The sequence below is a fragment of the Pelodiscus sinensis genome, chromosome 13, assembly GCF_049634645.1.
Source record: "Pelodiscus sinensis isolate JC-2024 chromosome 13, ASM4963464v1, whole genome shotgun sequence".
NCBI lineage: Eukaryota > Metazoa > Chordata > Testudines > Trionychidae > Pelodiscus > Pelodiscus sinensis.
Window position 1 is genome coordinate 33,782,811 of NC_134723.1, and position 12,548 is coordinate 33,795,358.

Consider the following 12,548-nt stretch of genomic DNA (forward strand, 5'->3'; position numbering starts at 1 on the left):
ACTCAGCCGCCCCTTTTGTTTCTTCTTGGAGAAAGCGGGCAGGAGCAAAAGAAGGAGAGAGGAGTTGAGAGACCCCAGTGGGAACAGAAAAGGTAGAACCCGGGTATAGAGAGGACTGGGAGAGGCTATAGGGTGGAGAGAAGAAGAAGGAAGAGAAGCTGCTGGGAAGCATAGAAGCAAGAGAGGCATGAGAAACTGCTGAGAAGAAACAAAGGAGCAGTGAAGAGAGGAAATAAGTCATTCTGTTGTGAGAAGAAAGTGAAGGAGGAGGGAACTGAAAGACTGTCCTGGCAGAAAGGAGGAGTTAAGAGACTCCTCTGAGAGAAAACAAACCAGAGACTGACTAACTCTCTCTCTCTCTGTCTCACACCAAAAGAATTTGATGCCCCTCAGGCAGTTCACCTCTGTGTGTTCATGTTTCCCACAGGTTTCTCTTCCCCCAACCCCCCACCAGCAGCTCAGGAGGTCAGACCTACCACTGATGGTAATAGCAGCAGCAGCTCCTCTTCCTCCTGCAAGAAGAGAAAGTTAAACAACAGCAGCAACAACTCTGAAAAAGAAGAGTTTGATTCCATTTCCTCCTGCTCCTCTTCTCCTTCTAAAAACTCATCATCTTCCTCTATCATCACCGCCTCTTCTGGTGGCCCCTCATCCAACCATCACCTGCAGAAGAAGCTGCGCTTTGAGGACTCCCTGGATTTTATTGGACTCGATGTGAAGATGGCAGAAGAGTCTTCCTCATCCTCTTCTCCTGCTGCCTCTTCTCAGCAGCAGCACCAGCAACAATTCAAAAATAAAAGCCTTTTGATTTCTTCTGTGGCTGTGGGGCATCATGCAAATGGCTTGACCAAAGCTGCCTCCTCCACGGTCTCCAGTTTCGCCAACAGTAAACCTGGCTCTGCCAAGAAGTTAGTGATCAAGAACTTTAAAGGTAACAACAAACCATAATTTGATGAGTTGATACTCGATTATGTGTAATTTCAACATGACAAGCGATCTAGTTGGCTTGTAAATAGGATTTACTGGAAATACTCTTCTCTGGTAAATACCTACATGTGAATGTAAAAGGGAAAACTTGACAAATCTTGTACGCACTTGGAGGCAGACACCATAGTTTGGGATTACTTTTAAGGCAATTTTCACTGTTTCTTGAGAGGAAGAATTTGAGACGTTGTACTCCTGTTTTTTGCTTTTAAGTCACCCTTATTTCAAATGATAACGTTTGCTTATTCCTGAGGTAAAAATTTTGACTGAAAAAAATACATAGGTTAGTCCAGGTTGTTTGACAGGTCTCTGCAAAAGATAATTGTATAGGCACAGCACTTCTCATTTTGTCCATTACTGTCTGGTCTGTGCTTATTTTAATTCTTTTTAAATTAACTTACATTTTTAGGTGATTACTAAGATTTTTATGATGCACATGACAAAGTGGGTCTTTGCCCACGAAAGCTTATGCTCCAGTACATCTGTTAGTCCTGTGGCACCTTATAGACTCCTTGTCGCTTTTGCAGATACAGACTAACATGGCTACCCCTCTGATACTTGAGATTTTTATGATTGAGTTCTTCCTTTCTCTAGGCCTGTTAATGGATTGGCATACTTTTTTTTTTCTTCTCCTTGTTGCTCCACTTCCACCCTCTCACCAGTAGGATTTGTGCTGCTCTTGTTACTTGAGTTTCGGAGTGCTATGTGAGGCCAGACAAAATTATGGCAAAGCTGATTGCTGCAAAGCTTAAGATGATGTGATGTGGCATGTGAGCTATTTTAGCAAGTAGCTGCATTATGAGCCGCTATAGGAGCAGACAAGGAATGCGCATAGCTTTCAGTGAGCCGTCTGTCTGTGTACAGATGTGGTCTCCTCACCTCAAAAAAGATATTTTGGCCTTGGAAAGGATTCAGAAAAGGGCAACTAAAATGATTAGGGGTTTGGAACGGGTCCCATATGAGGAGAGGCTAAAGAGACTGGGACTTTTCAGTTTAGAAAAGAGGAGACTGAGGGGGGGATATGATAGAGGTCTATAAAATCATGAGTGGTGTGGAGAGGGCTGATAAAGTTATTTATTAGTTCCCATGATAGAAGAACTAGAGGACACCAAATGAAATTAATGGGTAGCAGGTTTAAAACTAATAAAAGGACGTTCTTCTTCACACAGCGTGTTGTCAACCTGTGGAACTCTTTGCCAGAGGAAGCTGTGAAGGCTAGGACTATAATAGAGTTTAAAGAGAAGCTGGATAAATTCATGGAGGTTAGGTCCATAAAAGGCTATTAGCCAGGAGATAAAATGGTGTCCTTGGCCTCTGTTTGTCAGAGGCTGGAGAGGGATGGCAGGAGACAAATCGCTTGATCATTGTCTTCGGTCCACCCTCTCTGGGGCACCTGGTGCTGGCCACTGTCGGTAGACAGGATACTGAGGTAGATGGACCTTTGGTCTGACCCAGTACGGCCGTTCTTATGTACAAAATCCAAGGTTCATGCAGTTTTCCATCTTTCTTCTCTTGGACCACCACATGCTAATCTGACAATATATTTCCCTGCCCCTCTTCTCTTCACTTTGAGCAAACAGTGGTTTATATAACATTTTCTTCCCAAAGGATACTGAACTACTTCATGTGCTTTAAAGACATATAAGAGTAGAGGAATTTATTGCCTTAATCAGGACAGTAAATTTGTCATGCATCTATATCTAGTGCTTATTTAGAATATTCAAATTAGATTATAACTTTGCTTCTGGTATTCCTGATACTACTTACAAAACTTCTTCCTTCCTGCGTCAGAATGCACTATCCACATTTAGTTTGACTCCGTTCTGGAATTTTAGGATCGTGGTACATGATAGAACTGAAATCTAGTCTTCGTTTATGGCTTCTCTAACAGCTCGTAGGTGAATGGAATATGTGCAGTAGCTTTACACAACTTTTGTAATGTTGGTTAAAATTGTAGATTACACATTCTTGTGAGCACCTGTTGCATATTATGAATTGTGTTGGCTGACACTTCAAATATTTATCAGCTCTGTGACTGCTATTAATTTAGTCAGTATTAAATGACAGGTTGAAAACATTTTTTTAAATTATAACCCTATCTGTGTTACTATTAGCACCTTATTAAAATTATAAAAAGTTTTTAAAACTGTAATTTCACGTGTTTTTTTTTTTAATTCATTTAACTTTGATGATAACAGGGGGCTAATTACATTTCTACTTAGTGCATGAGAACCTAAATAGGAAATGTATATTTAAAACAAAATGCCATCTTATTTTGACTCCCTCCCCCCAAAAAATGACAGTAAATTTTTCTGTTTTAATTTTGTTTAAAAAATGGATTTACAAAACCTAAACTGTGGGCCAAACTTTATCTGAAAGTGTATGCATCTTTCTCCTTAAACTCCTCCCACCCCTGGAACCTGTAGACCTGCATTGGTTCAAACCGGAAGGTTTTCTTTGCAAACAGAAGTCTATAATCATATTTCCTGTGTAAGTATAGCTTAAATCTGCATACATTGATGGGACGAGTCTCCTTCACCAGTTTCCCACTTGGGACCTAAAACACATCTCTACAAGGGCCAAGGAAGTGTAGTACATACTAATAATTAAAAATGTATATGATATGTATAGTTCTCTGTCTTGGAACGTGTGTTATACATAAAAGGCTGTCTTCATCTTACTGATGCACAATGATAAATCCATATGTCACTTTCTAATTATTTTCACTGTGCTGTTAGCTTGATAAAAATCAGTATTAATGAAAGTATAGACTGACAATATTTTTTCACTTGAACTATTAAGACCTAGGCATTGCAGAGTTTATGGACCAGTGATGGTATCTGTGCTACAAGCGCTGTGACGTGCAGGCACAACAGAGTGACTTAAACACTGTGAATCAAGTTGAAACTTAGAATTTCATTGCTCTACCCAATAGTGAAAGCAGAATCTGATTTATACCTAAAGATATTTTTTTCATATATGTTTAGTGGAAGCTAGGGATGTAAAAGTAGTAGGCTGCCTGATCAGCCTAGTAGTTCAGTCAAATGAACTACTAGCATTTCCCCTTCCCATCCACCCTCCCTCACCTCTTCCCCCCTCCCCCCATTGCTGCCACTATCTCAGAGGCAGCAAGGCGGAGGGGAGACAGGAGCTGATGCTGAGGGGAGCCAACTTAAAAGCCACAGCACTGTCTCTGTGGTGCCGCTTCTCTCCCCCACCTCGGCCATGCACTGCTGCCTCCATCAGAGGCAGCAGTGCAGGTGGGCCAGGGGAGGCTGCTCAGGCCAGCTCATGCTGGGTCCAGGAGCTACCCCACTGTGGCTCTGCAATTTAAATGTAGTAGGAGCCGGGCTGCCTGTGAGCCTGGCTCTTACTACTTTTGAACTGCCGAGCCACAGTGGGGTAGCTCCTTCTGAGCGCCTTATTGAGTAATAGTATAGTCTATACACATTGTACCCACCTCTTAACATCCTTAGTGGAATGTTTATTTGCGAATTTGTCATCTTTACATTATAAAACAACTAGAATTTTCTGTTTTCCTTAAAAAGGATCTCAAGTATTATTTTTATCTCCTAGATAAGCCTAAATTGCCTGAAAACTACACAGATGAAACTTGGCAAAAACTGAAAGAAGCTGTGGAAGCTATCCAGAATAGTACTTCAATTAAGTACAATTTAGAAGAGCTCTATCAGGTAGGTGGGCCTGGTCTCTGTTTAAAGCCCTTCATTCTAAATAACATCTGAACATGCTCTGTTCATTTTTCACATATTAAACTTATTTGTGATTTTAAAAATAGAAAGGAAATATGACATTTTGGAGCTGCTTTTCCAGAGAGCAAACTGTTTACTTAGAACAGTTTCTCAAAATGAATTTAAAAATCCACAAGAGAGGATTTTCAGAAGCTAAAGTTGAACTGAGAACTTTTTTGCCTGCCAAGAGCATAATCTAAGGTGTAGTTTCCCTTGCAACAGTTAACATTAATTAAATAAGGCAAGAAGCTGTATTCCCTTTGCTACTGTTTTTGAGTTTGTGCTGTGTAGCTGCTCAAGGAGAAACATGAACTTTTAAAATGTTTGGTGTTTAGATAAGAAACGGACAATTTGGATTAAAATGTAATCAATTTGTGTCTGTCTAAACGCAATCTATTCATAATTTGGAATCATGAACAACCATTTTTAATTTAAAAAATCGTTTAACTTTTTAAGTAGATATAAAATGCCACCATAGTTTCTCATTAAAATCATATTCACCTGGTTGTCATTGCTAGCCATTAGAATTATGTATATTTACCTGTGAAAATATTTTAAACTCCTTTTTTTTTTCTTATGCCTCAGTAATGATTATTTTGCCCTGATTTATTTTATTTTAAGAATGCTGTCAGGTCTAAACTGAGTAGTAGGCCTTTTTAAGCTCTTCACTGTTTATATAATTACATTTCTACTTCTTCATGTGTGGTTACATTCCTCAAACTGTTTAGGAAATCACAGTTACTTTGGCTAAACTTAGGGGAGTTTATACCACTTAGTGCTGCACCTAGTTGTAAATAAGTACACCTATTCTCCTCGAGCTTTTATCATTTAAAAAGGCTTTTATGTTTTTTTCAGGTGAATTTTGAATGTGGTTTTGGCTATAGTAAATATGTAATGGCATTCTGTATTGAGGTCTTATTGAAGTTGAATTGCCTGAACACGTACTGACCTTTTTTTTTTTTTTTTTTTTTTTTTGTCCCAATGTTTTACTGCCCGGTGCATATATTACATATACTTCAGATTCTTGTTTTGGACTTTTAGTCAAAAACAGAGAGGTTTTGAAATTTCACTTTTGGCATATACATGGTTCCACAGTAAAGCGTGTCTTGTTTGCAGCATTTGAAGGAATTGATGGCAAATTAGATACAAAAGCAGTTGTTGATTTCCAAGTATTTAAACTGTGTACAAATGAGGTTTGTACCATATTGAATAATGAACTGCAAATACGCCTTTAAGAAAAATACAACCTATCATAAGAATGTAATGGTGTAGTCGATTAACCGATAAGCAGAAGCCATGCATTTCTCTCTCCCCCCCCCCCCCCCCCTTCCCCTAGCCAGTACATTTTTTAGCAGGCTAGCCAGCAGCCTGCCTCACCCCTGACTTGTGATGTGTCCGGGACCTACCCTGCTGCAGCTCTTCATGCAAAGTTTATTAGGAGCCCCACGGGCAGGCAGCCAAGCTCATTTTCATTTTCAGGTCCAGGAGTTCAGACGTCCCCTAGACAGGGGCTGCTGCCATCTCGTGCTGCTGTCTCTTTATCAGAGGCAGCAGCATTGCGGACTGGCTGCCTGTCGCCCAAGGGGAGCTTGGCTTCTCAGGAGTGAGGCCGGAGCACACTGGTTGCACACTGCCAGAGACTTGGCACGTCAATTAACCAATATTTAACATCCTTGATCTACCACTCAAAGGACAAACTAATCAGTTAACTAGTAGAGATGGCCTTTATCTACAAAGTCTTACTGAGAATCTTGACATTACTTTAAAGTAATAAATGAAGTTAGCCTCTTAGAGGTTAGAAACAGACCAGGTTTCACTATGCTTTATGCTCATGGAGAGTGAGTCACAACTACTTTGCGAATTGTGACTTTGAATATCCTGGTATGTGTTGAAAATCTCAACTATAATGTTATAATTATTTAAATATATTTAAGTGAATAGAAATATTATGATTGTACTCTTAAGTTGAATCTAAAAATAAATGTCGTATTTTAAAAATAGTAATAGCTATTGCTAGTATTTAAAATGCTAAATAAGCCAGTGCTGCATGTGAACAGCTGCTTGGTAAATGGATCCGATTCCAAATATGCTTTGGCAGACGTTATTATCCAAGCAGAGACGGGAATGGCCAAAAAGAAGCCTATGGAAGTTCCTTCCCACAGTTTTCAAAAGGATGTATTCAGATTTTGTTTTTTAACAGAGTTAAGCTTCTTGGTTTTAGTTTGACATATCTGTGTGCCAGTAAAATCCCACTGAGTGAACATTTTTTTTTTTAAGCCTTTAATTTTTTAGACTACTAGCCATTAGGGCTGTGTTAGTTCATCTACTTCTGAAGTTGAAGTTGAGGAAGAGTGTACAGAGATAAGCAGCTAAATAATCCTGGAGAACTCAAAGCTTTATACAAACACTTATTTGCTGGAATAATTTTCTTAAGTACATCAATACTAAAAAGTAGAGGCCTAGACTTTGGCAGTAATTACCTGTTTAAAAAGTTGATTTTATTTGTAATCGGACATTTTAAACATTTCTCCAAGTGCCTATTGCTAGGGCCTGAGACCTGATCTCTCTCTCTCTCACCCCACACACACCTTATTATCCCACAAAACAAATGTAAACTAACCCATTGAATATCATGATGAGGAGGCTTCTTGGTCCCATGTCCTGAGTATGGCTAATACATTTGGTAGTGTGGAATCCCCAAGCAGGGCCTTAATACTGAATAACCCACTGCTGTGAATCACAAGTAGGAACATCTGAAGTCACAGACATCTTTTCAGTATAGTGTAGCTATTTGCAGCATTAGCAATAACAAAATGTCTTGAATACAATAATTTTAAATATTGATTTATTATAATGTTGCAATAGCAGTTGTACAGTATATATGGAGATACTTCCATTTAAAAAAAACCCACTGTTTTCACATGCTTGGCAATTCCCTCTACCTGTGTATTTTAAAAAACATTGTGTGTGGTTTTTCTTAAAATTTCGTACTTGGTGTGGAATTTCTCCATTAAAATGCATGTATTTTGTAATTGACATCTGGGGTCAAAACAAAATATTTGAAAATCCTATTTGACACAAGCGAGTTGTGACTTTTTTCCAATATGTATAACTGTATGGAACTCCAAATATACAGGTGCTCATGCAGGGTTGGATTAAGAAAGGGGCTTTAGGGTCTGTAGCCCAGGGTACTAGGCTAAGGGGACCGCTTCAGAAGATCTCCAGGCTACCAAAAGTGCAGATTTTTCTGCAGAGTCCACTTAGCCTAAGGCCTTGGGCCACCAACACTAAAGCCTCTGTGTTCCAGCTCTACCTGGCCATGGGGTTGGAGGCCATAGCTCTGTGCACTGCTGTCCCCCACATGTTACAAACAGGGCTGGAGTTGCAAGTGCTGGGAAGCTCCATCGATGCACTTCCCTTGCCTGCAGCTCCCATTGGCCAGTACGAGGCAGCACGCAGAGCCAACTGCTCTCTCTCTCTCTCTTCCCCTGTCTGGGGCTTGCACCAGCAAATGGGAGTTGCTCCCTCCTGCAGCCTAACTCCCTCCCCATCCCTACACTCCAGCCTCCAGCCCTGAGCCCCCTTCCCAGCACTCACAGCTCTAGACTAAACCCTTTTGCCCCAGTCTGAAGCCCCCCCGCTGTACCCCAGACACCTCATCCCTGGCTCCTTTCCAGAGCCCTCACCCTTCCCATGCTCAACCCTGCGTCAGCCTATAGCCACCTCATGCATTCTCTGAACACTCATTTTTGGCCCCACCTTGGAGCTTAGGAGGCTTCCGAAAAACTGACAGCCCTTGATCCGCACAGGAGTTAATCCAGCTCCGCATGCGTGCATATGTCATATATTAAAAATTTCACTTATTACACATTGAAATAAATGCACATGGTTTGAAATCCATCCATTCATAATGGACCTAGAGAAAGTCCTCCAAAGTGCGTAAGTCCCTGCGCTGATGCAGTATGGGAAACAGAGTCGCTATGCAGTGGGTATGTATGCAGCCCCTGTTTTCAAAAGTCAGGGGGTACAGAATTCTGGAACGTTTCAAAAGAGGCTGCCTAGGAGGGACAAAGCGGAGATGGATCAGGTGCAAATGGATTGGCCAGAAACCATTTTGCCAATGGAGTACAGAGGGCTAGACACTGTTAGCTGTGCTTATTAACTAAAAGATTGAGGACAGATAGGGTTACGTCTCAGAGGGGTAGCCATGTTAGTCTGTATCTGCGCAAAAAAAAAAAAGTACTGTAGCACCTTAGAGTCTAACAGGTTTATTAGGGCATATGCTTTCATGGATAAAGCCCACTTCATCAAATGAATTGGAGTGGAAATTACAGTGGCAGGTATGTGTGTGTAATATATATAACCTCTCCTCTCCCCCCCAAAAAAAGGAAATTATCAAGTGGAGGACCAGTGTTAATGAGGTCAGTTAAGTCAGGGTGGATGTTGTGTACCTGGCTTGAGGGTGGTGTTCCATCTTTACATATCCAGTTGTCATTTCTCCCAATCTCAAAGCCCATGTGGATGAAAGAGGGGTTACATTTTGTATCCTGTGTTTACTTGAAAGTTTGATCTGGCTTTTTTCCACTTGTTAAAGATCTGTAAGTTAGAAGCTGATAACATAGGCTATAGACGCATGAGAGAATGAGGGGGAAACTTATGTGCCATCTGAACAAAGAACTGTACAGTGTTTTCCTGTTAAATCAGTAATTTTCAGCCTGTGGTTCACAGATTATGCCTAAGATTTCCAAAGGAGTCCTCTCCTCCATTCAATTTCTGTTAAGGTCAGCAAAGGAAATATGGTTGAAAATCATTGTTTTTTAAAAATTATATTGATGTAACTTAAAACCGAGAATTTAAGCTCTCAAATATCAGAAAATTCAGTTGTGACTTTCCCAGCAGCTTATGCTTATGTAGCACGTTGTATGATACTTTTATTCATGAAAACAATGTATATTGAAAATACTATGAACTCTAACTCAGTCAGTCTGCATCCCATATATTCCGAGTTAACTGTTAGTTTCTGACACAAGAAGTTCGCACTATTTTTTTATTCCTTGTTCTCCCTTTAGAGTTAATATAATTATGGGTGAGTGAGCAGCATTCATTTCACAGAAATGCTAACTTCAGACTGTGGAGTCTTTACTGCTGGTGCTTGATGCAGAAGCTAGAAAGAACCGGGCTTAGCTGTCAGATCCCATGCTGAGTTAGTGGCACTGGCAGAATGCATTTTTACTTTGAACTGAGTAAATGCAGTCTGAAAATCACAGAGACGATGCATGTGGAACTAAAGATTAGCTACCCACATATTCTGATACCCATATATTCTGGTACAAAAAACCTTAGTTAACCTAACTGTTACAGTTGTTTGTGTGCATTCAGTATAAATACAATCAATAAAAGGAAAGCACCAAGGAAGGGGCCATCCACATAATAAGCAGGGTCACTTCACAATGCTATTATTCCTACTGACTTTACCTTAACTGCCTTTTACTTTCCACTTAAACATTGAGGATGCATGCATCTGTGTTTTTTTTTTTTTTTCTAATTCACACCCAAATGGTCATAGTTAACAATGCCCTCAGATAGCTTAAGATAGTGATTCCCAACCTCTTGACTGCCGGGCCACAGTGGCTCCAGAGACCAGGGCTGAGGTACACCACTCTCGCTGCAGCTGTTGGGAGAAGCGTGCTGCCCTGCTTGTCAGCTAACCGGTGCCACGCAGGGAAGTGCTCTTCCGTGGTCAGGAGAAGACCCCACCCCTACCTGGCACTGGTTGGTCAAGAGGCGGGGAAGGACATGTATCTCCCAACAGCTGTGGCTGGAGGAGAGACACTGGGCAGTGTACCCCAGCGCTGGCTCCCAGAGCTGCCACTACGTGGGTACCAGCGAAGGGCTAGGTGAGTGGGCAGGGCTAGTGCTGGGAGGCTCTGGAAGTTGAGCTAATAGTGGAGGGGAGTTATGGGTTAGGGCTGGCACTGGGGTCCTCTGAGGGCGGGATGCTGGAACGGAGGGGGGGGAGGGAGAGGTTGAGTGCAGGAGATTCTGTGGCTGGTGCTAGGGATAGTGGAGGAGTTGGGGCTTTTGAGGTTAGGCCTGGCACTGGGGGCTTGGCTTTTGGTGGACTGGAAACATTTTATTTGTATAATCATCATTTGCATAATTAGTATTCAGATATGCAAATAACATGTTACTGATCTGCCAGATGTTTTTGAATGGGTTTGCCAGTTGCTGGTATCGAAAAGGCTGGGAACCACTGGCTTCAGATATATATACTGAGAGAGTATAGAATACAGAGCACTACCAAAAAAGTCCAAGTCATAATTAAGCTTGTGTGACCTGGCGACATGTGGCAGAGTTTAGAGGGAACTTGGGGTGGGTGTGAAAGGGTGAACACTCGCGAATGTGCTTTCTTGCACTTCCCTGTCTCTCTCAGTGGAAGTACAAATGGCTTAGTAAGATCAGTAGCTCATAAAATAAATCCTGAAGTGTCTGTACTTCAAAATAATAAAACCCAAAAATTGCTGGAAAATTGATCCCCTGTAGGGACAAATCATACACTTCTCACTTAGGCAATTAAGGTATGTCTACATTGCAGTTAAGCACGTGCAGCCAGGATGGGTCAGCTGACTCGGGTTCACAGAGTTCTGGCTGCAGGGTTGTAAAACTGATGCACAGACATTTAGGCTCAGGCTGGGGTCCCTGAGCAGGGAGGATCCCAGACTCTACCATAAGCCTGAACATCCACACAGCAGTCTCTAGCCCTGCTGCCCAAGCCTTGTGAACCTGAGTCAAGTAACCCAGATCAACTGCAGCTGTGCCACAGATCTTATTCCAACACAAACATAGTCTGAGTCCCATGAAGTCTGTAGATCCATGGATTGTGAACTATTTAGGAGCAAGCCCTTTTTGTCTCGTTATAGCTGTAATGTCATTTATACATCTACTGTGCTCTAAGCAGCAGTATGTTATGTAAAGTTCAAGAGTGGGCGAATCTTGCTCAAGGATCAAAAACTTGTCGTGCTATTTTTTTATGGAAGGGATAAATCCATCTTACTATATCTGTTTCATTATTTATTTTAGGCTGTTGAAAATCTCTGCTCCTACAAGATTTCTGCAAATTTGTATAAACAATTGAGACAGATTTGTGAAGACCACATCAAAGCACAAATTCATCAATTCAGAGAATATCCTTTAACTTTAGGTGAACTGAAAGTCTGTTCACCTGAGAGTCTCGTGTTTCTTTTGCATCAGTTGATGGTATTGGAAAGGTAGCATTATCTTATAGTTTGGCATTGTGGGTGTTCTTTCCATTTCTGCTAAACTACTAGATAAATGTTTGTAGAGCCATTTGAGATCTTCACAGAAACAATGAAGTGTTACTTGTGCAAAAAGTGTTACTGAAGGGGAGTGCAACAATATGGTTAAATGCAGTCCGTGAACTGTTTTAGTTACAACGAGGGTATGTCTACACTGCCACCCTAGTTCGAACTAGGGTGGCTAATGTAGTCATTCGAACTTACAAATGATCCCGGGATTTAAATATCCCGGGCTTTATTTGCATGTTCCTGGGCACCACCATTTTTAAATGCCCTGTAGTTAGAACTACCTGCCCGTGGCTACACGTGACACGGGCTAGGTAGTTCTAATTAAAGCTCCTAATTCGAACTACCGTTACTCCTCCAGCAATGAGTTCAAACTAGGGTGGCTAGTGTAGACATACCCCTAGGGATGTAAAAAAATCATTTAAAATGTAACCATGTAACTGCTAAAAATGCTAGTAGTTACATGGTTACATCTGTTGCAAACTTACATGTG

General features: G+C 41.2%; 1 protein-coding gene across 3 annotated transcripts in view; it reads left to right on the plus strand.

Moving 5' to 3' along the window:
* CUL4B (cullin 4B) overlaps positions 1-12,548 on the plus strand; it is a 44,163-nt gene that overhangs the window by 5,400 nt on the left and 26,215 nt on the right. For 2 of the 3 annotated variants that reach the window (XM_025180874.2, XM_006115399.2), the window contains exons 2-4: positions 428-931; positions 4,561-4,676; positions 11,814-11,917. In XM_025180874.2, coding sequence (XP_025036659.2) covers positions 428-931; positions 4,561-4,676; positions 11,814-11,917 — 724 coding nt within the window. The remainder of the gene's footprint in view (positions 1-427; positions 932-4,560; positions 4,677-11,813; positions 11,918-12,548) is intronic. The other variant, XM_025180876.2, reaches the window with a different exon arrangement.